This window comes from Muntiacus reevesi, chromosome 20 (genome assembly GCF_963930625.1).
Source record: "Muntiacus reevesi chromosome 20, mMunRee1.1, whole genome shotgun sequence".
NCBI classification, from domain to species: Eukaryota; Metazoa; Chordata; class Mammalia; order Artiodactyla; family Cervidae; genus Muntiacus; species Muntiacus reevesi.
In genome coordinates this window covers 33,776,439-33,802,860 of record NC_089268.1, presented here as the reverse complement: position 1 = coordinate 33,802,860, position 26,422 = coordinate 33,776,439, and the positions used below count along the sequence as shown (strand labels likewise).

General features: G+C 42.6%; 1 protein-coding gene across 2 annotated transcripts in view; it reads right to left on the bottom strand.

Moving 5' to 3' along the window:
* Window positions 1-26,422, bottom strand: part of KIAA0319 (KIAA0319 ortholog) — a 71,514-nt gene continuing 45,092 nt past the window's right edge. For both annotated transcript variants that reach the window (XM_065912331.1, XM_065912332.1), the window contains 13 exons: window positions 25,911-26,043; window positions 22,484-22,712; window positions 19,507-19,630; window positions 18,968-19,100; window positions 17,397-17,545; window positions 15,507-15,658; window positions 13,533-13,671; window positions 12,671-12,830; window positions 10,511-10,653; window positions 7,671-7,793; window positions 6,357-6,447; window positions 3,308-3,399; window positions 1-3,019 (listed from right to left, as the gene is read on the bottom strand). In XM_065912331.1, coding sequence (XP_065768403.1) covers window positions 2,841-3,019; window positions 3,308-3,399; window positions 6,357-6,447; window positions 7,671-7,793; window positions 10,511-10,653; window positions 12,671-12,830; window positions 13,533-13,671; window positions 15,507-15,658; window positions 17,397-17,545; window positions 18,968-19,100; window positions 19,507-19,630; window positions 22,484-22,712; window positions 25,911-26,043 — 1,847 coding nt within the window. In that variant the 3' untranslated portion in view covers window positions 1-2,840. The remainder of the gene's footprint in view (window positions 3,020-3,307; window positions 3,400-6,356; window positions 6,448-7,670; window positions 7,794-10,510; window positions 10,654-12,670; window positions 12,831-13,532; window positions 13,672-15,506; window positions 15,659-17,396; window positions 17,546-18,967; window positions 19,101-19,506; window positions 19,631-22,483; window positions 22,713-25,910; window positions 26,044-26,422) is intronic.

The following is a 26,422-nucleotide window of genomic DNA, read 5'->3' as shown; positions in this document are numbered from 1 at the left end:
TGGGGGAAAGACATTTAAAAAAAAAAAAAGTAAAGAAAACCAAGACTTCAGCCAAAGTTCATGATGGTTTGGTCACACACAGCAAAGAACAGTACTGCCCCTCCTCTCTGCCCATAAAGGAGGTGGCGTTGGCATGCCACATGGTATTACTCCTTACCTCACTGCATCTTTTTCAGCACCTGCTTAGTCATGCACATGCTTGACCTCTTAATACTGTGGGTTTGAATGCTCTACCATTGATTTTTTTTAGCCAGCAACTAATAGTCTGGTCATCTTGTGAGCCCCACCACTGGCCTCTCCCACATTCTTGGGCCCCGCTTTGCTCATCTAAGCTCCTACAGAGTTTCATCTTCCTAAGACCCTGAATGCAAAGTGCACAAGTGAGGAATGCTGGTTGCATTCCACCTCACGCTCGGCTCCTCTCATGAGAAGTGGGATAACAAGAGAGGACTCACTTTCTGATCTCTGGTGTGGTGTTTATGTTTGACCCATCATAGATTCACGATCCATCGGTGGTAGAAGGATCAGACCCGCTGGGCTGGAGACAGGGTCAAAAAGGGCAGAAACAGTGCTCAGCCACCCAGAGAGGCAGCCTCGGGTATGATCCCGCAGAAAAGATGAAGTCTTCTTCCCCTTTGCCTTCTGCTCCCTTCACAGAGGGAATTCTTGGTCCTAGGAACCAAACTTCCAAGTGGTCCAAAAGACCCACCAGAATTTGCCCTCCAATAACTGGGCATGGGAGTCCTTTGTGTATAGGGGAGGAGGGTGGAAGGCATGGACCTTGCAGCTTACAAAATCTGTATTCGATTCCTATATGCACCACTGACTAGCCATGACCTTGAGCAAGTTACTTAAACTCTCTGGGCCTTTATTATATTCAATATGAGAATAATAGCTACCTTTCCAGCTTGATTGTAAGGATCAATAGAGTATGTAAAATACATGTATCATGTACATAGCACTTAACACATGATCACTCCTTCATCACTGCGCTCTGCCGACATCATATTTAGACTGCCATCCTCTGTGCCAGAAATTTCCAGTTGTGCACAAAAATAATATAACTGGCCACTGGGTAGGTCAGATTTTAAGTTCATGAAGCTAAATATTTATGTAAAAAGCATTACATTTTCCTTCTAACACCATCAGTAGCACTGAACTGGCTGGCTAGACAGAAAGTGTAGACATAAAGAAATGCTTAAAAATAAAATCACACCTGTATGCTTTTTACTTTTGCCATTTCCCAGAAAACAGAATAATTAAAAACAAGACAGTCTCATGAGGATGGATATTAGCAGCAAGAACAGCACCGGAAAGCTTCGTTTTTTTCAGTGGCCCATGGGGACTGTTTTCTCTATTGTCCTGTCCTGATGATTTAAACCTGATGGTTTAATGGCCTTGCTTCTCCACTTAATCATAGCAAAGCAGTCCCAGTTTCCCTCTCCTGTGACAAAAGCTTGTGCAACAGAATATTGCTTAAATGTGGTCATGCTTGATGCCACAGCCCCGGTTCTGTCTGCGACAGGCCCGTCCCTCATTCTGATCCCTTCACAAAGAACGCCAAGGGCACCGCCCAGGCCATCAGCCTCAGGACCACAGCGGAAGCCAAAGCATCAGGAGCCAGCTGAGTTCTCAGGCTGCAGGTCACCGTAGTTCATTGCTCTCGGATGCGGCTTTGTGGTTAGAGATGCTTTACTTTTTTCCATATATTTAAAATAAGCTATTTAGTAGAAAATGGCAGAATAAATATAGTTTTAAACAAATTAAGTGGATATCTATGTCAAGTTATTAGGAAGAGTAACTACAGGGGCCGAGTATCAGAAGCATACCATTCTCATTAAGACTGGAGGTGTTTCAGAGTTTGGGAATACACTCAGCCCTCCCCCTTACCACTTCTGCATCCACGGGGCCCACATCCCTGACCGTGTATATTACAAAGTTGCTCAGTCTTTATTCCTATTGGTGGAGGTCCAAACGCACGGCCTATTGCACATGATAAACAGCTAATGAATTACTAATCACTTTCCTTGTGTTTCCTATAAACTGAAGCTGAGAGTGGCCTCAGCAATAGTTTGTTTTTCTCGGAGAAAGAAAAGGTAAAACCTGTTAAAATGTTATCTTCGATTTTCAACCCATAAGTCAGCAAACCCCACCTCCCTCTCTGTTGCCTCTGGTCCTCAGAATACAGTTCTTATTGAGCTCTCAAACTTCCTAGAGCTACTCGCTAGAAACAGCACAGAAATGGTGGTTGGCCGTCTCGAAGCAGCAAAAACAGGAGACCTCAGCTCTGTATATATGTCTCTTTGACACAGGAAACTGGCTGGAGAGAGGACAACCCACACTGCAGATAAATCAGCTCAATACACACAGACCTCAGGCTCCAAGGCTCCTATGACAGAAACCACGCTGGGAAAGTCATCTTTAAAGGCAAATTACCGCTCCTAAGAGAAGTCAGCCCTCTCTGCATCCGTACTGAACTCACCTTCCCCAGGGATCTGCAGACAGAAACAGATTCATCTTTTTCTTAACATAGGGATATAATGCTGTGTTAGGTACAAAAACACAGAGCTCTTTTAAGCATATACCTTAGCGTCTTACCCGACCTTTACTCCTACTAACAAGCATCTCAGTGAAAATAGCATTGTTTTCATTCTGTTTTGTGTCTCAAAGACCCCAAGAAGACAGGTCTTTTAAATTACGGGGACACACCTCCAGCCCAGTGTGAAAGGACGGGAACACGCTATACTAACAAGAGTTGAGTTTTGTCTGTAACTCCCACCGACTCTCCGGGATTAAAGGATTCCTGTAGGCATCCTTCTGTTTCACAACCAACAGCTCCATTATCTGTCCTTTGAGCAATAGCTGAAGGAAGCTCCGTTCCGGATGGATCCGTTCATGGAAACCTTCGGATTCCCTCGCTCCATCCTCTCTCTGCTGAAGATTGTATCCTGGTCGCTGTCAAACTCGGACTCGGACACCATCAGGCTGGAGTTGTGCTCTGTGCTTCGGTGCTTGATACCTAGGGCGAAACGGACAGATGCCTCTTGAGGGGGGAGAGGCATTCTCCCTCTCCGCCATCCATCATTCTGGTCCCGGGCCCCAAGCCCTGCACTCTGCACCTGCAAAGCCATCACTTAGGAGGCAGCAGGCGCTTGGGGTTTCCTGGTGGGTGTTAACAGGGGCTCTGGAATCACTCCCGAGCCTAAGCCCAAGCTTTGTCACTTATCAGCTGCATCCTCGCAGGGTGACTCTCAGATGCTGAGATTAAATGCTCGCAAGGCACTGGGAAACTGTCTCGGAGACTTACCATATTTGGGCCTCAGCTCCATTCTTTCCTGGTCATCCATGTTGTCCAGGATGGTGTACTTGGTTTTCTTCCTTATTTTAGTCCTTTTTCGTCTGAAAAGGACAAAGAAAAAGGTCCATTCAGATTCTCAAGGAGGTAGGTGGGATCCAGAATTTAAAACCCATGGAGGACACTAAAGGAAACGCTTTGCCTTTAGAATGCTATTACATTTTATTCATTGGCATCTTTTATTAATGATATGTGGGGCTTCCCTGGGGGCTCAGATGGCAAAGAATCTGTCTGCAATGTGGGAGACCCACGTTTGAGCCCTGAGTTGGAGAGATCCCCTGGACAAGAGAATGGTAACCCACTCCAGTATTCTTACCTGGAGAATTCCATGGACAGAGGAGCCCAGAGGACACAACTGAGTGTCTAACACACAAACAATCTTCTTCATTAATGATGTGTGTCACAGCCCAATCTGGGTTTGGTGAGCCTGAGATACATCATGTGCCTTTCTTTTTTTTTAACTTCTTATTTGATATTGTTGTTACTTAGTTGCAAAGTCGTGTCCGACTCTTTTGTGACCCCATGGACTGTAGCTGACCAGGCTTCTCTGTCCATGGATTTCTCCAGGCAAGAATATTGGAGTGGGTTGCCATTTTCTTCCCCAGGGGATCTTTCTGACCCAGAGATTGAGCCTGCATCTGCATCTTCTGCATTAATAGGTGGATTCTTTACACTGACCCAGCCAATTAACAATTTTGTGATAGTTTCAGGTGAATAGCGAAGGGACTCAGCCATACATACACATGCATCCATTCTCTCCTAAACTCCCCTCCTATCCAGCCTGCCATATAACACGGAGCTGAGTTTCATGTGCTGTCCAGTAGGACCTTGCTGGTTATCCATTTTAAATACAGCAGTATGTACATGTCCATCCCAAAGTCCCTAACCATCTCTTCCCCCTCATCCTTCCCTCAAACATAAGTTCATTCTCTAAGTCTGTGAGTCTCTTTCTTACTTACGCCTTCATCCTGAGGAAACATATGTCAGAGTAGCACTGCTGTTATCACCTAACTCCAGGTTCTCACCTAAGCCTCGGGCTGAGATGCAAGGACCTTCCAGCAACTGTGTGTTGGCCCAGCAAGCTTTTCTCCATGAGGAATTCCTTCCTCAGAAAAACCTGGATGAATAAGTTTCCCCCTGAACCTATACTACCCTGGGATGTCCAAAGATGCAAGAATGACAAGATGACATAACTAGCAATCAGAAAAAAAATCAACAGAAATTATAATAAATTCTCCCAAAGGAATAAGTAATAACTCAGTCTTTCATTTTTTCACAACACATCAAGACAACCAGGCTGATTCTATGGACCTCACCCTATGCTTCAGAGGATAATCTGAAAATACACATAGACACTATGGTAAGATTTGAAAAGAACAAACGAAGGCAATATTCTGAGAACTTGGTGATTAAGAGCATGGGCTTCCAACTCTGGGTTTACTAGCTGGGTGGCTGTGAGGCCATTTTTTCTCATCTCTCTGACTGCATGTTCCCACCTGTAAAATGGGAATAAGAACAGTTCCTTTCTCACATGATTGATGGGAAAACTCAATAACACATAGAAAGCACTTAGAAGCGTTCATTATAATGGCAAGTACTTAACAAATGCTCAGTCACTCTTGTCATCATCATCATCAACTTGATACAAAGGTCACAAAGCTGCAGAATTTTGAAATCCAAGCACAGCAGGGTGACCTTCATCCCAGATGGTTCTGGGAAAATGTAATGGATAGAGGCTGCTAATTACCTCTGCTTATGCACTCGCTCACTGGTCCTACCTTTGGAAAAGTAATCACAAATAAAACTACAAAAATTGATAAGTGACCTCTGAAAAATAACTATTATTATGGTATACCATTGGTTTTTCCAGTGGTCATGTATGGATGTGAGAGTTGGGCTATAAAGAAAGCTGAGCACCAAAGAATTGATGCTTTTGAACTGTGGTGTTGGAGAAGACTCTTGAGAGTCCCTTGGACTGCAAGGAGATCCAACCAGTCCATCCTAAAGGAGATCAGTCCTGGGTGTTCACTGGAAGGACTGATGTTAAAGCTGAAACGCCAATACTTTGGCCACCTGATGCGAAGAGCTGATTGATTTGAAAAGCCCCTGATGCTGGGAAAAATTGAGGTCAGGAGAAGGGGACGACAGAGGATGAGATGGTTGGATGGCATCACCAACTCAATGGACATGGGTTTGGGTGAACTCCGAGAGTTGGTGATGGACAGGGAGGCCTGGCGTGCTGCATTTCATGGGGTTGCAAACAGTCGGACATGACTGAGCAACTAAACTGAACTGAATTATGTTTTGTTTATCAAATCTGCGGAGAGCATTCATAGAGTTCCATGTAGGAAAGTGGACCCAATGCTGCCTTCTAAGGAGTTGAGTAATCATTATTCTTACGAATGTCCTCACAGAGGGTTGGGCATGGGGTTCTGGAAGGTTTGGACCATTAGTTAAGTCTGGGGTTCCTCAGTGGTCAGGTTCATGGGGGGAAAAAAGAAGGAAAAACCTAAAGCAAAACTTCTCTGGTGATGGTGCCACTTCCCTTAAAGTTCTGCATTTAGGAAAAAGAATTCAGTTAGACTTGCTGCTTCACAGATGTAAACTAATGAAAACCTACCATTTGGATCAGTATATTCTAGAACTCCTTTCTCTACTGAGAGTGGATTAGGCCACTGAGGTAGTGTTCTAGTGAATGTGATGTGAGACTGGTAGAAAAGATTAGATTTGATACAGAAGCATTAAATCTTCTAGAAAATATGACAGCTGTAATGAAAAAAGAGTTGTCTCTAGTATTATTCCATTTAACTAGTAGGCACATAAGCCCTGTGGGGGAGAATGCATTATCATGTGGTTTTTAAAGTCGAGTCTCTCTTCATAAAAAGAGAGATTGTCAAAAGTTGAGCAGTGTCACAAACCCGAGCAACAGCCCTTAACCCTATCCTATCACCTTGAATGTTGCATCTTTATTTTCAAAGAAATAAATAAGCATGCCAGGTACCTCTTACAGCAGCAGATGCAAAGCCACGTTAAACCCCCTGTCAGCAGAATGAGAGCAAGAGTCAGTATTGTCACATAGAACACGCTCCACTCTGAAAGACAGGAAAACCGGAGCAGACATGTTACATACCCTCTGCAGAACAGCTTTATTTCAATAACTCTCAACGAATATTTCTGAATCCATCTGTGGTGTTGTGACCACCTCACCAGGCTGGCTGCAGGGCCTGGTAAAATACTAACAAATCGAGAACAACTTAAAACCATCCTACATTTATCCAACTGGTTCAGGGACCTCATGGAGCACATATTGCATGCTAATCGGAGAACAGAAGAAACTGAAAAAAATAAATCCATCAATTAAGAAGGCTTCTGAAACACCCAAGTAATAAGGCACATCAAAACATTCATTCCAGAATCACAGAACCTCAATACTGGTTCTGGTCTGGTTTCAATAAAGCAAATAAGGTGCTCATTTGTATGGCTGCCCATGACATGAAGATACTTATCATAGAGCCTGACAGTCATTCAGAAACGATTTCATCTTCACTTCACTTCTTCCACATCCTTATGAAAATCCAGTGTAAAAAGCTTTGCAACAACCCAGGAAGAGAGAAACCAATGGAGCAAAGACACAAGGTTTAACTCCATTAAATGTTACAACACTACTTGGAATAATGATTCAAGGGCTGGTTATTTTCAATTTTTTAAGAAGTAGAAACGGGAACATAATTTGGCAGGGAGCTCGTCCTAATTTTTCTGCCAATTATGTCCATCTGCATCCCCAGAAGCAAAATGACTCTTAGAAACAGACTGGCACTGAAACACTGTTTCCTCCTCAGAAGAGACTGAGGCGGTGGCTCAGGCAGACGCTGGCTAAGATGGCGGCTCCAATGTTTGGAGCCCGCTTGGGCAGACAGCCTGGGGAGTGGGCCAGCTTTCTTGCTCATCTGATTCCAGCTAGGTCGACACCAGGGGCCACTTCACCAGAAGGTCACACTCAGTTCAAGCTAAGGCAGGTACAGTCCGGACATGGGGTCCATGTAGCCCAAAGCGACCTTCTCAGCAATGGTTAGCGACATCTGCTCTGCCGAGGTGAATTTCCTCAGCAGGAAGTTTTAAGGAAAAGTCTTAAACACACCCCCAAGGTGAATTGTGGGAATATCTTGACCCATCACCACGTGAGCTGGTTCAATGGGCTTTGGATGAGAAAAGGGTTGAATTTATAGCTGTACAGTCAGACAGCTCTTTCTGACAGCTCAGAATGATTTGTCTGAAGCCTCCTCACCCGGAGCCCACCCACCACGCCAGGACTCACCACAGTTGCTTTCCCCATCCCGGATATAACGCTGGATCAGGTTCTCCATCCACAGCTGGGAGCAAATACAGCGCTTTGTGATGGGGTCACAGTGACCATGGCCGGAACACTTCAGAAGGCACCCTGCAAGAAGGCGAGTGAGGCAGAGGCCATCATGGGGCAAAGGAGGCTCCCTGGCTTCAGCTGTGTCTTTTTCTTCCATAGACCCTGAAGAGAGGCGCCTTGTTGAGTCAAGTGCCTCTTACTGTATGGACGGCGGTCCAGGGATGGTCTCTCATGTTGACAATCTCATCAGGAAGTGAATGGCAGAAACATGTCAACATGTGCACCGTGAAACAAAAAGCTTAAACACATAGCGGAAATGCAGCACCCTCTGGACCAAGAATGATAAATGCTAAAGATTTATCCAGTGAAAATGACTGGGGATGTGCAAAGATTTATCTACATTGTGTATGTGTGCGCTCAGTCGCTCAGTCGTGTCTGACTCTTTGTGACCCCATGGAGTGTAGCCCACCAGGCTCCTCTGTCCATGGGGTTCTCCAGGCAAGAATACTGGAGTGGGTTGCCACTTCCTTCTCCAGGGAATCTTCCTGACCCGGGGATTGAACTCAGGTCTCCTGTATTGCAGGCAGATTCTTTACTGTCTGAGCCACCAGGGAATACTCTCTCTGCATCAGAGATTCCAATTGCTGCTGTAACAAATGACTGCAAGCTTGAAGGCTTGAAACAACCTACCATTATTTAAAAATCAACCTGACAGTCTGTGAATAGAGACTTGGTTGTATAAATTATGAAACACATCCAGGATGGAGTATTCTGTGACCACAAATATCTTACTGAGGGATAAATTCTAAAAGATTTGAGAAAATGATCATAATATGGTTTGAAGTTAAACAAGCAGATTTAAAAATACATATTAAATTATCCTGATTGCATTACATGTGTCTAGAGATGGGGGAACTAGAAGGAAAAACATCAAATTATTAACAAAAGTTATCTTCGAATGGTGGGAATTCCAAACTCTAGAATCTAGAGGATTATTCTAGGATTATACTAGTTTTTTTGTCTTCTTATGTATTCCAAATTTCCTACAATAAACAAAGATTACTTTTGTAGCAAGAAAAAAATTCTTCCATGGCTGATTCATGTCAATGTACGGCAAAAACCACTACAATATTGTAAAGTAATTAGCCTCCAACTAATAAAAATAAATGAAAAAAAAATAATTTACTCCACATTACAAAGAAAGTCAATTGTGATTAGATACACATCTGAGACAAATTAAATTTTACTATCCAAATATTATCATGGTCCTCAGTGTCTACTGAAATGATCCTTTTAACATAATAAGGTATTCATGTCCCTTGGAAGGTGGGGACAGAGGCCTGGGCTAAAGACTACATTTCCATCCACACATGTGAATGGATTTGGTACCAGGAAGAGGCAGCAAGCAAGCGGTTAAGAGAAGAGGTCCCACTGGAAGGCACTATAAGCTATCTTAAATTTCCAATCGGCTTCCCTGGTGACTCAGATGGCAAAGGATCCACCTGCAATGCAGGAGACCTGGGTTTGATCTCTGGGTTGGGAAGATCCCCTGGAGCAGGGAATGACTACCCATTCTAGTATTCTCACTTGGAGAACCCCATGGACAAAGGAGCTTGGTGGGCTATAGTCCATGGGATCCCCAAAAGTCAGACATGACTGCGTGATCGACACTTTCACTGTTCCTGGTGACTCAGCAGTGAAGAATCCACCGGCAATGCAGGAGACACCGGTTCAATCGCTGGGTCAGGAAGATCCACTGGAGAAAGAAATGGCAGCCTACTCCAATATCCTAGCCTGGGAAATTCCATGGACAAGAGCCTGGCGGGCTACAGTCCATGGGTTGCAAAGAGTCGGACATGACTTAGCGACTAAAGAATAACAAAATTCCCAATAACCTACATAACATCTATTCACAACCTAAGCCACAATGTCCCACGTCAATCAATTTTCCAGCCATTAATACTTACTTATCTGTCTTTAACAACATTCTGTTTAAGACTGTTTAACAACATTCAGACTGTTTAAGTCTGAAATTCTGACAATGACCAGTGTGTGAGAGTATAGTTTTAAAAATGAACTATGATTTGTTTCTCTCCAGGTTCCCTCAAAGACAAAGCACAGTTGGCAAATGTGTGTTGCAGGAAACCGACTGGAGAAATAAATGCAAAACAAATCCCTGGATGCTAAAGTGAAGCTGTCCCCGTGTCTTCTTTCTGTGCCAGCAAAATGTAGCCCTGATTAGCAAATCTGATTATTTTAGAATATTCCCATAGGAGTTGACATGGAGAAATTAGAAAGATAATTAAATACTGAACTTTATTTCCACTTAATTCAAAAAAGACTATGAGACCTGGCTATAGTCCTGCCATATTGGAACCAAAACATATTTCACCTCCTCCAAGAAATCTTCTCCTTTAATCTGGGTAGTTACTTATATTTCTGTAATATTACCATTGCATTTAATTGGATGGCATGTCTACTGCATAGTGTTTAGGGTTAGTCACTCAGTCTTGTCCGACTCTGGGACCCCATGGACTGTAGCCCATCAGGCTCCTCTGTCCATGGGATTCTCCAGCCAAGAATACTAGAGTGGGTAGCCATTCCCTTCTCCAGGGGGGTCTTCTCGACCCGGGGATTGAGCACAGGTCTCCTGGATTCCAGGCAGATTCTTTACCACTGAGTCACCTGGGAAGCCTTATGTCTAGTCCAGTGAGATCCAATTCTGAATATACAACAATTATATATTTACATTACTTGACCTCTAAAAACAAAGATATTTCTGATAGGGGGCATACCTGCTGTGTCAATCCTCAAGACTTTGAAAAGCAAGAAATCAGCCTTTTCCTTTGAGAGCCGCCTGTGTAGATTTCGGGCCACTTCGGCAGCTTTGAGGACCTTGAAAGGCGGCCCAGTCTGTACATAAAACACAATCACGGTGCTGCAGAGGAGACAGAGAGGGGCCAGCCACATGGTTAGCCAGTGACCGGCGTGACATATCCACTCCAGCCGTCGGACCTGCAGGGATGAGAAGGCAGGCGGCCATAGCTCCTCGGCCTGGGAAGGACACGGGTGTATCCTGGGGGGCCAAGGAGTTCATCGGCTTCTATTCACAAATAAAGGCTCTTCGGTCCCAGAATTCAACTGATGAGGGGCAGATCTTCAGATAAATGGAGCAATGTGTGAGTGCATGCATGCTAAGTCGCTCAGTCATGTCTGACTCTATGACCCCATGAACTGTAGCCTGCCAAGCTCCTCTGTCCATGGGGATTCTCCTGGCAGGAATACTGGAGTGGGTTGCCATGCCCTCTTCCAGGGTATCTTCCTGACCCAGGGATCGAACCTGCATCCCTTACATCTCCTGCTTTGGCAGGCACCTGGAGGGCCCCAAAGCAATATGTACAAACAGACACAATCACACACAACATGAGAACCTTCAGATGCATCTTCACTTTTACCTTTCGCTGAGATGTGATATACTTGCAATAAAAGTCACCGTTCTAAAGAAAGAGTGTGTCTCAGTGGCCTTTAGCACATTCACAAAGTTGTGCAACCATCACCATCTATCTCCAGAACATTTCCACCATCACAGAAACTCCACATCCATCAGCAAGCATTCCCAGGACTCCGGTTCCTGCCAACTACTAATCTACTTTCAGTCTCTGCGGATTTGATTATTCTGAACTTTTGATATACATGGAATATGTAAGAGGCATTTTGTGCCTGGCTTCTTTCATTTTGTATAATGTGTTCACAGTTCATCCAAATTGTAGCATGTATATCCCCCTCCTTCAAAATGCCAACTACTATTCCCTTGTATGAATACATATCATTTATTCACTCATCAGTCGATGGCATTTGGACTGTATCTACTTTTGGGCCATATGAATAAGACCACTGTGAATGTCCACGTCCTGAATTTTGTATGGACATATGTGTATTATTTCTTGTGCATATATAGCTAGGAGTGGAATTACTGGGTCGTATGGTAATTCTATGTTTAGCATTTTGAAAAACTGTGAAAGTGTTTCCCTCAGTGGATGTATCATTTCACATTCCCACTGGCAATATATGGGTGTTCCAATTTCTCCATATACCTGCCAACATTTGTTACAGTCTCTTCTGGATTAAAGCCATCCTGGTGGGTATGAAGTGGTATCTCCACGTGATTCTGATTTGCATTTCCTTACTAACTAATGATGTTGAACATCTTTTCATGTGTTCATTAGCCACTTGTATATCATCTTTGGAAAAATTTCTATTCAAATCTATATTACTCTACAAATGTTGTCATAAAAATCATACCACAAACTGGGTGTATAAGGGTTTTTTAGAATTTCAATTATAAATCCTATAAGAAATCAATGCAGAGGTTGAACCTTACAGACCCTCAGAAGGTGGCTGGTGGTTTAGTCACTAAGTCGCGTCCGACTCTTGCGATGCCATGGACTGTAGCCTGCCAGGCGCTCTGTCCATGGGATTCTCCAGGCAAGAATACTGGAGTGGGTTGCCATTTCTTTCTCCAGGGGATCTTCCCAACCCAGGAATTGAACCCAGGTCTCCTGAACTGCAGGCAGATGATTTACCAACTGAGCTATGAGGGAAGTGATAATCCAAGATCCTCTCAGAGTGAGAGAAGTCTCAGCCCCATGAACATGAGGCAGGAATAGAGTCTGGCTATGAGACATGCTCCGTGCATGCCCCAGACTATTTGCATGCCCTCTGTTGATACCAGAACCAAAACCCAGCTCCCTCTGATGGTCCCTAACTCCTTCAGTCGGAACATTCTCCATCAGCAAACATTTACTGAGCCTCGTGGGAAGGACCTCTATAATCATGCCCTTGCTGCTGCCTTTTGAGGAAAAAAAATAAAGGACATGAATGGGATAAACGTGTGTGCAAAGACACAGAACAAGAGAGGAGATGAACACCATCAGGCCGGACTGAGTGGCTCACACCTGAGGTCCGAGTGGGCCTGAATCTTCTGAACCCTGATGTCCGAGTCCAGCACGTTCAGCAGCGCCGCCAGCTGCCTCACGAGGGTGTCCTTGAGCTGCTCCGACAGCTGCCCAGCGCCGACCTGCAGGATCAGCTCCACCAGGCCGCCCTTCTTCGGGTCTGAGGGAACGAGAAGACACAGGCTTTCTTTCCACTTGAAAACCCCAGGCTTGATAACAGGAGGAGTAAGGCCTGCACAAGAGTCTCAGAGCTTGAAGCAACCCCTGTATTAGGCTCTACACTTGGGTTCTACGGCTCAGGTCAATTCTCCCAAAAGTTACAGAGGCCACTGTCGGTGAGGACTTTTTCCTTATTTTATATCAGCTTTCTGACTTATTAATCTTTCTCCAGATGATAGACAGGTGTGCTTAGTCAGCCTTGGGGCTCACTTAATATTCTGAGACCTCACACACCTCCCCTGACCCAGAAAGAGAACTCGGTCCCTGAGGGCTGTGGGCCCGGCCCAGTTCATGCCAGAGCTTGGTGTGGCCACCTCACTGAAGCTGCCCTCCTGGCGCTCCCAGGAGTGAAGACCTCGCGGCCACCTCACCAGGCCTTTTGTCTTTGAAAGACCTCTTTGTCTTCGGGTAGGAAAACCAAAGTGACCAAGGAGTCTTGCTGTCAGGCCCAGTTCTCCCTAAGAGTTCCGAGGCTGGATCTGTTGGGGGACAGATGGCCACGTGTAGAGAAAACCACGAGGTGGGCCTGGCCTCCCACACGGGGTTCCACTGCCACCTGCAAAGACCCCCAAAGGCAGATCTCCCCCCAATCCCGGCTCACAGGCCAGCCCCACAAACGCAGGCCCAGAAGCCCAGCGCGTACCTGGCCGCACTTCCACTGTGGCGGTGTCCGTGTCTGAGGCCCCCTGACCATCAGCAACTCGCAGGCGGAAAGTGTAGATGCCCTCCACCAGGTTGGTGAGCTGCAGGGCCGAGCTGTGGTCAGAGCCGTCGATGACATCCTGAGAAATAACACGTTCACAGTCCGTACTCGGCTCCCAACCCGGGCCTCTGCGGACCCCAAACCTCAGTGACCCGTCTTTGTCACACATGCATGATTCTTAGGGACAGGCTGAGGAGGAAGTGGGGAGGGGAGGTTAGCGAAGGTCTGGGTAATCCTTGGCGTCTCTTCCACTGCTATTTTTATTTGTTTTTTTAAATTTTTACATTTTGGTCACACCTCACAGCATGTAGGATCTTAGTTCCCCAACTAGGGATTGAACTCATGTCCCCTGCATTGGAAGAAGAGAGTCTTCACCACTGGACCACCAGGAAGGTCCCTCCACTTTTAAAGCACCAGAGACACAAGACTCAGACATGACTTTGTTACAGGAGCTTCCCAAGGGCTCTAGGAATGACCAAATTCTACCCAGCAGAGGCAAAAACCCCTGAAATTAGGGCAAACACCTGGAGTGTGAAGCACTCTCTCTGAAGAGTTTTCTGGGTCTTATTTTCAAAGACAGTTTCACAGTCTTAGGATTCCTCGTGCTGTATCATGTTCACCTTCTCTAGTGACCCAAGAGCCTTAGTAGAGACATCTCTGCTGAAAGCGTTTGAGAAGAATCTCCTAGACCCCTGCCCTGAACTTGCTAACAGAAGAGGGTGATAACCAACGGTAACAAGTGCTCTGATCAGGGAGCTGTTATAATTACACTCAGAAGCCAATCCACCATCTGGCTGAACAGTATTCATTCCAGAGTTACTCTGGAATGAAAGCGCTTTCAGTTCTATCCCTGGGACCACTCCCTCGGTACATCTCCAAGAGTAAATGTTCATCTTTCAAGTCCTTAGCAACAGCAGGAACGAAGATGTACCTACATTTAGAGCCAAAAAGGCAGGGTGCTCTAATGTGGAAAAATGCCTGCTAGGAACTGAAAACCTAAGCCTATTTGGTTGGTTGAAGATGAGTTAATCAACCTTGGCCAAGTCACTTTCCATCTCTGTATCTGATTTTCTGTACTTATGCAATGGGAATGGCAATCCTGGATCTAGTGACTTATCTGGTACAATGCTGAGGAAAAGGAAAGAATCCATGTGGATTGAAATAGGAATAACAGGAAAGCTGAGGAGCTTGAGGAAAGAATGAGGAAAGAACAAGGAGGAACGAATGAGTCCCTTGAGAAGATTCCAGGCTACAGTTTCTGACTCTATCAAAGTCTGGGTGGGGAAAAAGTCAGAAAGGACTTCAGATTTATTTAAATTGAATAGCAACTTCCTGCACCCAGGCATCAGAGGAAACCTAGAATCATAAACATCTTAGGGGGGCATGGAAAGGGAGATGAGATCACAACAGAGACATGGAAATGGAGTTAACTGTGTCCCCTCAAAGGTTGAAGTCCTAATCCTCCATGTCCAATGGACATGAGTTTGAGTAAGCTCCAGGAGTTGGTGATGGACAGGGAAGCCTGGCATGCTGCAGTCCACGGGGTCACAAAGAGTCAGACATGACTGAGCGACTGAACTGAACTGAGGTCATAAAGGTGGGGTCCGGATCCCATAGGATTAGCGTCCTTGTAAGAAGAGACACCCGAGAGCCCTCTCTCTCCCCTTTTTCTCCCTCTCTCCCCTACTTCCTTTCCCTCTCCGGCCCCGCTCCCATGTGAGGACACAGCAAGAAGGCAGTTGGAACCAAATCATCTACCACCTTGATCTTGGATTTTCCAGTCTCCAAAACTGGGAGAATATAAACATCTGTTGTTGAAGCTACCCCGCCTGTGGTATTTTGCTATGTAGCCCTAGCAAACTAACACAGACATAATGCTTAGTGGTCCAGGGGCAATTCTCTTCAAGTACTCACTCCAGCTGCTGGACTCTGGCCGTCCCGGATCCACAGATAGGACACAATTCCTTGGTCATCAGTAGACCTTGAACCATCCAAAGTAATGGAGTTATTGGGAAGCACAAGAACATGTCTGCCACCAGCCTGGGCTCTGGGAGGACTATTATTTTCTAAGTCAAATACAGCAGAAATGAAAGCAAAGAAATTGATTTAAAATACTTGTGATAAGTGTGACATAAAATATCCATGACTATTCCATCTTGCAGATATGTAGATTTAAAATATCCAGAAAGCATCATCTCCTGCCTGAAATACCCATAAGATAAACTAAAGACTTTCTTTAAGTTCCCTTTGCACTCAGCTACTTATAAGTTGGCAGCCAATATGTTGGACAGTTTACTATTATCATTACAGTTTTTCTCTTTTTGAAAAGAGAAACCATGATCTTAATTACGTTTGGGGTCTGGAAAATGAAAATATTTTCATTTAAAATAAGCTCTGGATCATTCTGTACTGGTCCACGCTCTCTGGCCACAGAAATATTTATGTTTCTCATCATGCCAAATTTTGATTGTGTAAATACAATAAAGAACTTGAGTCAGAAATAACTAGACCTCATTGTTCTGACTGGGTATCAAATATAATGAACAATGTAAGAGCCATTTCTGATATAATGAAGATGCTATGAGGCAGATGGGGTTGTTCAGATGGGGTTCTGGATTCAATAAACCAACCAATAGAAAACAGGTGAGGACAGTCAAATATTGACCCAAAGAAGTCATTAACATCCCACTGGTCACTGGCCACTTTCTTCCTCAAAAAAGAGAGAGACTGGAATAGAGCCAATTGGTGCTATTTTTAGCTTGCCATTTTGTCTGCTCCACTTCTCCACAAGCATTATCTTTTTTAAAATCCAAATTTTTCAGGTAAAAATGGCATAATGCTAGGGTTTGCCTCAAACTGCTTCAACCAGGATCAAAGAAAATATGAACTGATAGATGAAATAAGAAGGGGAAAATGTTGCTAACTGTTGAAGCTGGGTGATGGGTGTATGATGGTCCATTAGGGCTATTCTCTCTACTCATATATGTGGTTGAAAACTTACACAATAAAACATTTGGGAAAAAAACTAAAATTGATGTCACTGTGCTGAGAAAATTGCTTCAGCCTCTCCCAAATGAACAATAAAGTCCAAACTACCCAGCACAACACAACATACACAGTCCTTTATGGCTGAGTCTGAGGCTTGGCTACCCTCCCCAGTGTTCTGACACTCTTGCTGGTCCCTAATATCCAACTGGATTTTCCCGTCCAGCCATGCTCTTTTACATTTCTGAGCTTCAATACATCATAATCATTCATTCCTTCACTCATTTACTGAAGGAACCAACATAGATGATTTGCTGTGAGTCTAGCACTGTGCCACATGGAGGAGACAAATACCTATGATAAAGGTCTTCAACCACTCATGGTCAAATGGAAAAGCCAAAGAGACAAGTACCTAAAGCAAGATGGTGTAAGACTGGACCACACACTTCATAGTCATGGTTTCATGGAGCCTGAAACCATCTCTGCACTTAGATTTCCGAGGAAGATAGAAAGCACCATGAGGCCACTGGGACCCCAGGCTGTGGTTGACAGCAGTCATGGAAGAGTGAAGCCATCAGGAGATGCATTCCACAAACAAAAGGAAATGCTATGTCCTTGCAGAGGGAGGCAGGAAAACAGCTAACATGGGTGGAAAAGGAATGACCTTTGCTTGGCCAACCAGAGCTCAGCATCTGCTATGAACCAATAAGCAAACACCAGCATTTCCAGATACCCATGCGGCTAAGGGGCTGTGAGACCAAGTAGAAGGCGCCCAGCCCCCTCCGCCAGCGGATCCACCCGCCCTCTGCCCTGACTCACCCTTCTTCACGGCCACGGTGAGGGTGGTCGTGCTGCTCAATCCCTGCTGGTCTTTCACTGTTAAACGGAAGTGGTAGGTACCCACCTGAAGACCGCTTACTGTGGCTATAGCTTTGTCGAAGTTTTCCATCTCCACCGCGCTGGGGCCTCTATGAAACATGACAGTCATTAACAACGGGCACAGAGTATGGGAGTCTGAGGACGGCAGGCATGGTGTTTCTTATAAATGGTTCTTTTTATGGCAATAATATATACCATCTAGAGAATTCTGTGGAGAAGGCAATGGCACCCCACTCCAGTACTCTTGCCTGGAGAGTCCCATGGACAGAGGAGCCTGGTAGGCTGCAGTGAGGTCAAAAGAGTCAGACACGACTGAGCGACTTCACTTTCACTTTTCACTTTCATGCACTGGAGAAGGAAATGGCAACCCACTCCAGTGTTCTTGCCTGGAGAATCCCAGGGACGGGGGAGCCTGGTGGGCTGCTGTCTATGGGGTTGCACAGAGTCGGACACTACTGACGTGATTTAGCAGCAGCAGCAGAGAATTCTAAGATAACTTTTTATTCATTTAGATTCTGGAGTTCTGTGTAAGAGTCACAAGCTAAATCCTATTTCAGGCAAAGGTTTCTGGATTCCTGGGAAGAGGATTTTGGAGTTCTTGTTTGTTTGTTTGTTTGTTTAAATTGAGCTGTCAGTGAAACGATCTGTTTTTAGAAAATGGAGCCTTAGAAACTACTCCTGCTTCTTTCGCTTTTTTTTATTTTGGCCGTACTGTGTGGCATGCAGGATCTTAGTTCCCTGAGCAGGGATCAAACCTGCGTCCCCTGCAGTGGAAATGCAGTCTCAACCAGTGGATGGCCAGGGAATTCCCTCTGCTATTTCTTCTTTGAATAAAATCTGCTGAAATCCTCAGCTCTCTTTCAGGAGAATACAAAAGACGAGGGAACAAGCCAGATAACTGATTTAAGAGAGGAATTACAGTGGAGTTGTGAAGACTGTGGGCTCTGTAGATAGGAAGACTCAGGTTGAGTCCCAGCTCTTGCTCTATCTGGACAACTCTAAACCCTGTGATCTCACTCATCTCTGCAAGCCTCAGTTGCTTTACCCTTAAAATGGGAATAATAGTATTTACCTCTTAAGAACTGATCTAGCATTCCACAAGATTAAGCATGTTAAGTACAAAAAAATGTCTGAGGATACAGGAATCCCCTTGAACTCTGCACTTCGGCTGTCTATAGTCACTGCAGGTGGTTTGAGAGTGTGTAGATGCGGGGGGCTCTCATGAGGATCCCCCACCCAGGTTCTCCTGAACCTCCTCTGTCACGAAGCTCACCTCACCCCGAGACTGCCCTGTCCACCTACCCTCCACTATCAAGAAACACCCATTTTGTCCATCCATGCCTGATGGAGAATTTAAACAATGGTGCCCCTCCACTTCTAGAAATGAGCTTAAATCCTGACTCCTCAACAATCTCAAGTTGACTGGTTAATCTGGATCCTCCAGAGAATGGGTAATCTCAGCACTAAGCCAGGGTGTGAATGCCGCGCTCGGTGATGGGATGGGCGGCTACCTGACACGCTCCCAGCGGTAGAAGACAATTCCATGGTCATCGCTGCTCCTGCTCCCGTCCAGCGTGGTGCTTTCCACAGGGAGGATCAGCTCCTTATCCGGGCCGGCCACAGCCACCGGAGGCCTGTTGTTTTCTAGAATTATAGAAATGGTGTGAAGAAGTAACATCTCTTTGCATGAGGTCTGCCATCCTCTGATTTCTTGATTTAAGCAAATTACTCATATTCGGATCAGGCAGCTAATAGAGTGTGCCCTGTCCTTTGGGAATCCTGGGGAGACACATGAGGTCTCTCAGCTGACCCAGGAATTAAATATTCCAAGTTTAGACCGGGATGACAGATAGCAAGAAATACTGTTCTGTAATATGTACACCTCTGGTTTCTTGAAGAGAAAGGTCATTAAGTGGAACTGTAGTCAATTTCTTGACAGTTCAAAGACTTAAGAGAATTTGCACCACATTTGGCTGGTCTGAAGCCCAGAAGCCCAGATGTCATTTCTGTTTTAATCTCTGGGGCTAAATTCCTTTCCTATTTCACCTACCAGGCTGGACAGTCACGGTAACCACAGCTGTGGACTGTTGCCTCGAAGAATCTGTCACCATCAGCTGAAATGTATAATCTCCTTCCTCCATTGCAGACAAATGAAGGTATGGGGTCTCTACTCCCTAAGTCATAGCAAAGACAAAAATGATAAAGAAAAAAATAATATTAAAGAAGCACAAGTAATTAGCATGACAGAATGAAAAAATAGTGATTTTACTAAATGTGGAGAGCCTGCTTTTAAAAAATATATGCATGTCCCAGGAAAATGGGATCTGAAGTCCACAGTATATCCTCAGACACTGTTTAAAGAATATAAATTAATATAGCCTTTTTGGAAGTCAATATGGCAGCATCCATTCAAATGTTAAAAGTACACACTCTTCAACCCAGCATTTCTTCTGAGTATCAGCTGTAGAGGAAAGACCACGTGTGTAATAATGGAGACTCGCCCGTGGATGCTACGACATTGCCTACAGAAAAAAAAAAAGAAAAGGGAACAATCCAGACGATCATCAAAAGAGAAATGGCCAAGCCCACCATGATACACTATGGAATGCCAGCTGAAAAGAAAGAGGTTTAAAAGAATGAAGCATATGTACACATTGAAAAGTGGAAAGATATTAAAGACATAATATGAATCCAAGAAAACTGTGCAACAAAGGCTACAGTGTGCTGGATACTATTATTCACACTTTCCATACATATACAAACACAGAGGAAAGATTCTGGCCATACACAGGTTAAACTCATCAAAGTAATTATCTCACACAAAGGGACTTGGCTGAGGTCAAGACGTGTTTTCGCTTTATCAGAATTTGAGTTTTTTTAACCACAGGAAATAAATCATGATCCAAAATAACTTTTTGTTATTTCCCCCCATAGATTATCATCTCTTGAATTTTTCTTTTTGTGCATGCATTCTCTCTTTTTAATTTTTATTGATGTATAGTTGATTTACAATGTTTCAGGTGAAACAGTTACATATACACATATTCTTTTTCAGATTCTTCTCCACTATAGTGTATTACAAGATATTGATTATAGTTCACTGCACTATACAGCAGGTCCTTGATGTAAAATAACTTTTTAAAATGCCGGGACAACAAAACTTTTCAATAAGGCATTTTTTCAGTGAGTATACAGTAGTTTAACCTTGTTGCCTTCAGGTTAATACCCCTTTGGGTTTTTTTGCTGCTGTGTTGTTGGAAATATTTCCAGTTTTTGCCTATGCTTAAAGTTCATGGCATCCTAGAAAGGATTTTTAAATATAAGTCCTATCATAATGTATTTACTTTCACAGATCCTATGATTGTCTGTAGATAAATTTCTCTGTTTTTCTTTTAGTTTTAAAGGAAAATTTTTTTTAAAAAGAACAGAAAATCAAGTGTCTTATCACAAGGGGAGTTGCTGAAATTTGAAATGCATTCTTTTAAGATCTTAAAAAAGGGCTTTCCCCTATTTGGACTCAATAGAGCAAAGGTTTTATTTTCTTCTGAAAAGCTCTTAGAGAAAGTATAATTTCCAGTACATGCCTCAAAATTAACATGGTTACAGGAACGTTATGCACACAGTGAAAAGGAAACTCGCAGCAAATGGGAACTGAGCAGACAGATTCACTGCGAATTTTTAGTCTAAGCATAAGAGTCTGGTTTAAGAGCTTATCTTTGTGATGGTCCCAGTTCATAAAAAGCATCACTCCTTTCGACACCATCATCAATCAACCACAAGGCAGCAGCGTGGTTACTGGGGCTAATCTCAGCGTATTTCCTGCAAGTGGGCAGGCGCGCAGAGCAACGAGCTTAGCCCTGCAGTCCGGCACACGTGACATCCTCTGGATCCAGGTCCCGCAGACAGGGATGCACTGCCGCATTAGCTCTGGGCACATCATTCTCAGAAATTAAGGGAAAGAAATTTTGAAATATTTTTTTAACTGAAAAAAATACAAAATAGTCCATCTTCTTGTTTGTATCCAAACTCCTCTAAATCCAAATTCTTAACCCAACAGTGGCAAACAGCACTTGCCACAACTCTCAGGTAGAGATGAACACTATATCACGTCCTCTCTAAGGGTATCCAGAGGACTCACAGCTCCTTCAAGTTCCATGCATCCAATTGGGTCATTCTTAATTCATCGTGATCACAAAGCTCTTTTCAGAAAGATCAAAAAGTAAAGTAGGTCAGTCTTCATGGACTGTCTGACTTCATCACAAACACTAACGAGAAATTTGTCTTGGACTGGGGAGACGGTGTTTGAAGGAGAAGAAGAAGGGGGCAATGTAAGGTACTATCTTTTTTCCATTAAACTCTTAAATAATAACATAACTTCAAAGGTACCAAGCTGATTAGCAACAAAAACCAACAGCTCTGGCCATCACCAAAAGAAGAATAAGTAAGCAGCTCACACACATGCATACAAATAGAGCAACATTTCAAGGTTATTACAGACAGAGATTTGAACCAATCAAAAGGTAAATACAAAGAGATCTCAACAAGAGACCACTGGATCTAGAGACGATAACATGCAATTTCTAAAAATAGGAGGAACAAAATACACAAGAATTTTCTGATAATGAGGTTTAGATTAGATTATTTCTAATGTTTATCCTAATATGTACTAAAATAACATTTCTGTGGCAAATGTTGGGTCAGCCTTTTCCCAAATAACCTCAAGGTCAAGTTTTCAACATTCAAGGTCGACATTTCAACTAGGACCTGCTGTTGCTATTCTGGGCTTACATAGAGTGAGTGAGGGAAAGTGACATAAATTTAGAAGATTTGTGAGTTTAGCTACTCTTCTAATAGTTATAACAGGCAACTTCATAAAACATGTTTTCTGAATTTAGTTTCCCCCTTGTACCAATATTTTAGATGGATGGATAGATGGACAGAAAGAAAAAAGAAAGATGGATAGACTGAGAGACAGACGAACAGATAGCTAGACAAATAAAAGTCTGAAGGCAGGATGGAGAACTTACCTGCATAGCCACCTCTTTGCTCTCACTCCCAGGCACCAGGGACCACTCATAGAGGACAATCTGGTGATCATCGCTGCTCTGATTTCCATTCAAAGTGATGGAGTTTTGGGGCAAAGTTATGGTCTGATTTGGTCCTGCATTGGCGACTGGAGGGTAGTCTGTAGCACTGTTGATTATTAGGGTTGCCGTTGTAGAGTTAGTGGCTCCATCTGAGTCTGTAACAGTCAACCTAGTAAAAGGACAGGAGTCTATTATATACTGCACAAATATGCCAAATTTTAAGGCAAGTGGTCAGCTGAGTCTGCCTATGTATATTACTCCAAACAACTTAGAGCAGAAACTTGAGGATGAAGCTGAGGAAAGAAGAGAACTGAGGATATATTTTTTGCTGCTAATTTACTTTATTTTTAGCTAGCAATATAGTCACATGATAGGGTCTTCTTTTACATGGATTTCTCATGATCCTTCGAGATGCTGGATGAAGAAACCAACCCCAATCAACACAAAAGCCTCTCTCTATTACCTGAGACTCCTGCCCTAGGGCCTGAACATGCAGAGGCAGAAAATCACTCACAAAGTTTCAGCTACAAAGCCTTTTAATTTTCTCATTCTTTCCTAGAGGACTCAGCATTAAGTGTTTGCAGGATACTCCTTGCAAAGCCATTTTAGGAGTAAGCACTTTCAAAAACAAATGATACTCAACCAATACAAACAAAAGAGAGAGAGCTGCATTGACCCTCCTGTACTAAACTCACTGGTGATGTGGCAACTGCATCAGTGAAATAAGGTCACTTCATCTTTCTGGAATAAAGATGTTAATTCAGAGTAGCAGTGCATGTTCAACAGGTATAAACAGGACTATGAGAATGAAGCTCTGGGAAGAACACAGGACGTATTTGTAGGTAAGGTACTTACAGGGGGCCCAGGTATTCTGAGCCTCTAGCCCACGTATTCCATATAACCAAGATCCGAACTCCAGTTCTCACTCAGACAGGAAACCAAACACCTAAGATCCTTCCTCCACAACCAAGCTTAGTCAGGATACATTCTGAGTCCTTAAAGAAATGACTCGAAAATGACCCAAGATTCTACTCTAAGAAGTCATTAGTAGAAGAAAAAGAACAAAGTAAATCAAAAGTAAAAAGAAGTAAGTAAATATAAAGATAAGAACAGAAAAGAACAAATTGGAAAACAAGCAAATAGATTAAAGCAGTTATAGTTAGGTTCTATGAGAATACAAATAAAATTAACAAACCCGTTAATTAAACTAACTGAGAGAAAAAGAGAACATAAATTGCCAATATTGGAAGTGAAAAAGGGGTTATCATCACAGATCCTACAGACTTGAAAGGATAATATGAAGATATTATGAGCAATTTAATTCCAAAAAGTATGATGCTTTATTAGGAATGCACAAACTTCTTGAAAAATACAATTTACTAAAAACTGACACAAGGAAAAAACATATACATTACACAGCATTGTTAATCAACTATATTCTAATATAAAACTTAAAAAAAAGAAAAAGTAAAAACAGAAAATCTAAATAGACTTGCATCTATTAAAGCAATCAAATTTATTATCAAAACTTTCCCAAAAAGAAAATTCCAGCCCACACGATCTTACTGATTAATTCTATCAAACATTCAAGAATGAAATACCACCTGTTATTCATAAATAATTCAGAAAATAAAGGAAATGAACTTGTTTTATTTGGCCAGTATAATCCTCACACCAAACCTTAACAAAGACAAATGCAGAGGGAGAGAAAGACAGAAGAAAGCATAAACCAAATCTTTCATGAGGACAGACATAAAAATATTTACAAAAATATTATCAAGTTGAAGCCCATGCTATATAAAAAGAATATCATGATCAAATAGGGCTTACTCCATGAATGTAAGGTCGACTTAACATTCAAAAATCTCACACAATACATAAGTCTAACTCAAAATAGATCACAGATTTAATATAAAACCCAGAAATACAAAAACTTAAAGAAAGACACCAGGATCTTTGCAATTTGGGGAATAAACAAAATCTACCTAGATAGAACACAAAAAGCATGAAACATAAAAGAAAAAAACTGATAAATTAGACAATCAAAATTTAAAACTTTTGCCCTTTAAAAGGTACCATTAAGAGAACAAAACTTCATATACTGGGAGGAAATATCTATAACATGTATATAAAATAAAGAACTTGTTTCAGAATATATAAAAATCTTACAGCAGAATGTATAAAAATTTTATAACTAAATAAGACAAACAATGTAATTTTAAAAACAGGATAAAGATCTGAATGGAGCTTCACAAATGAAGCTACATGAACAGCCAATAAACACCTACAATATGCTTAATGTCATTAGTTATCCGGAAAATGCAAATTAATACCGTAATGCGATATCGCCATCCATCAAAGTAGATAAAATTAAAAAGAATGATTACATCAAGTATTGGTAAGGATGTGGAGGTTGAAAACTTCATATACTATGGGTGGGAATATAAAATAATATACCCACTTTGGGAAAGAGCTTGGAAATTTCTTAAAACGCTGAACAAACTCAACACAGGACCTAATTCTTCCATTGGTGGGTATTTACCCCAGAAAAATGAAAATATATGTCCACAAAAGACTTGTATGCAAATGTTCATGGCAGCTTTATTTATAACAGCTCAAAGCTAAAAACCCCAGAGTCCATACTCGATGAAAGGATAAGTAAATTGTGGTATATATATCCATACATTGGAATAGTACTCAGCAATTAAATAAAGTATGCTATTGCTAGAGACAACAGCATGGATGAATATCAAAATCATTTGCTGAGTGAAAGAAACTAAGCAAAAAGGAGCACATACTGTACAATTCCATGTATATGAAATTCTAGAAAGTTCGGGATAATGTAAAGTGGCAGAGAGCAAGTCAGTGGTTGCCCAGAGACAGGAATGGAAGAGGTAGGAAGGGATTGCCAAGGGGCATGAGAAACCTCTGGGGATGATGGAAATGTTTATTATCTCGATTCTGACAATGGGGCAACAGGTATATACATGTGTCAAAACTCATCAAATTTTATATCTTAAATATGTGCAGTTTATTATACTCCAGCTACACCTTAAAAAGTTATAAAAAGATAAAGAAATAGATAAATCACATAACTCTGCCTCACATTGACTCCAAAGATGGAAACTTTCTTTCATGTTTCTCAACACAGCAAAATAGGTGCCATCTCATACTGTTGCTGACAACCAAATCCAAAGGTTTCCCATACACAGACACTTGTAGTTTATATTATTGATCAGAGTATAAAGTGGCTGCCAACCAAAACCCCGACAAAACCAAATCTGCCCTGTCTCCTGATGAAAATGAAAAGATGCATCAATTCAAGGAAAGAGCCACATGATCAGGGCTGGAAGCTGAAGCCACTTGCCTGAAAGTATAGTTTCCAGGAACAAGGTTAGACAGATGTAAGACGGGGGAATCAGCTGAGGTCTTCTCTTCTCGGAAGGGCCCATTAACTTCTTCCCAGTGATAACTCACTATCTTAGTATCATCTGTACTTTCTAGAAAGATTGAAAAATAAATGAAAACTGGAATTAAATACAAGGATATTAAAATATCAATTTCATGATTAATATCATTGGGTGTTTCAATGCGTATTTATTTGAAATTATTTAATTGCAAAGATTTCAATGGCCATATATTATGTGTTAAAAGGGAGATTTCTTCTTCTCCTTAAATTATCATCATGATTTTTCTCCCAGATTTCCACCAGATTTGAGTCAGGGTGTTTCCACTCAGTTGTGAATTTAAATGGCACAGTGGCAGGCACTTTTTTTTTTTTTTTTTTTTTAACTCACTTTAACTACAGCACATGATATCTTACTGATAATTTAAGTAAATATCTGAGTGACAGATTCATAAAGAATTGAGAGGTGCGTC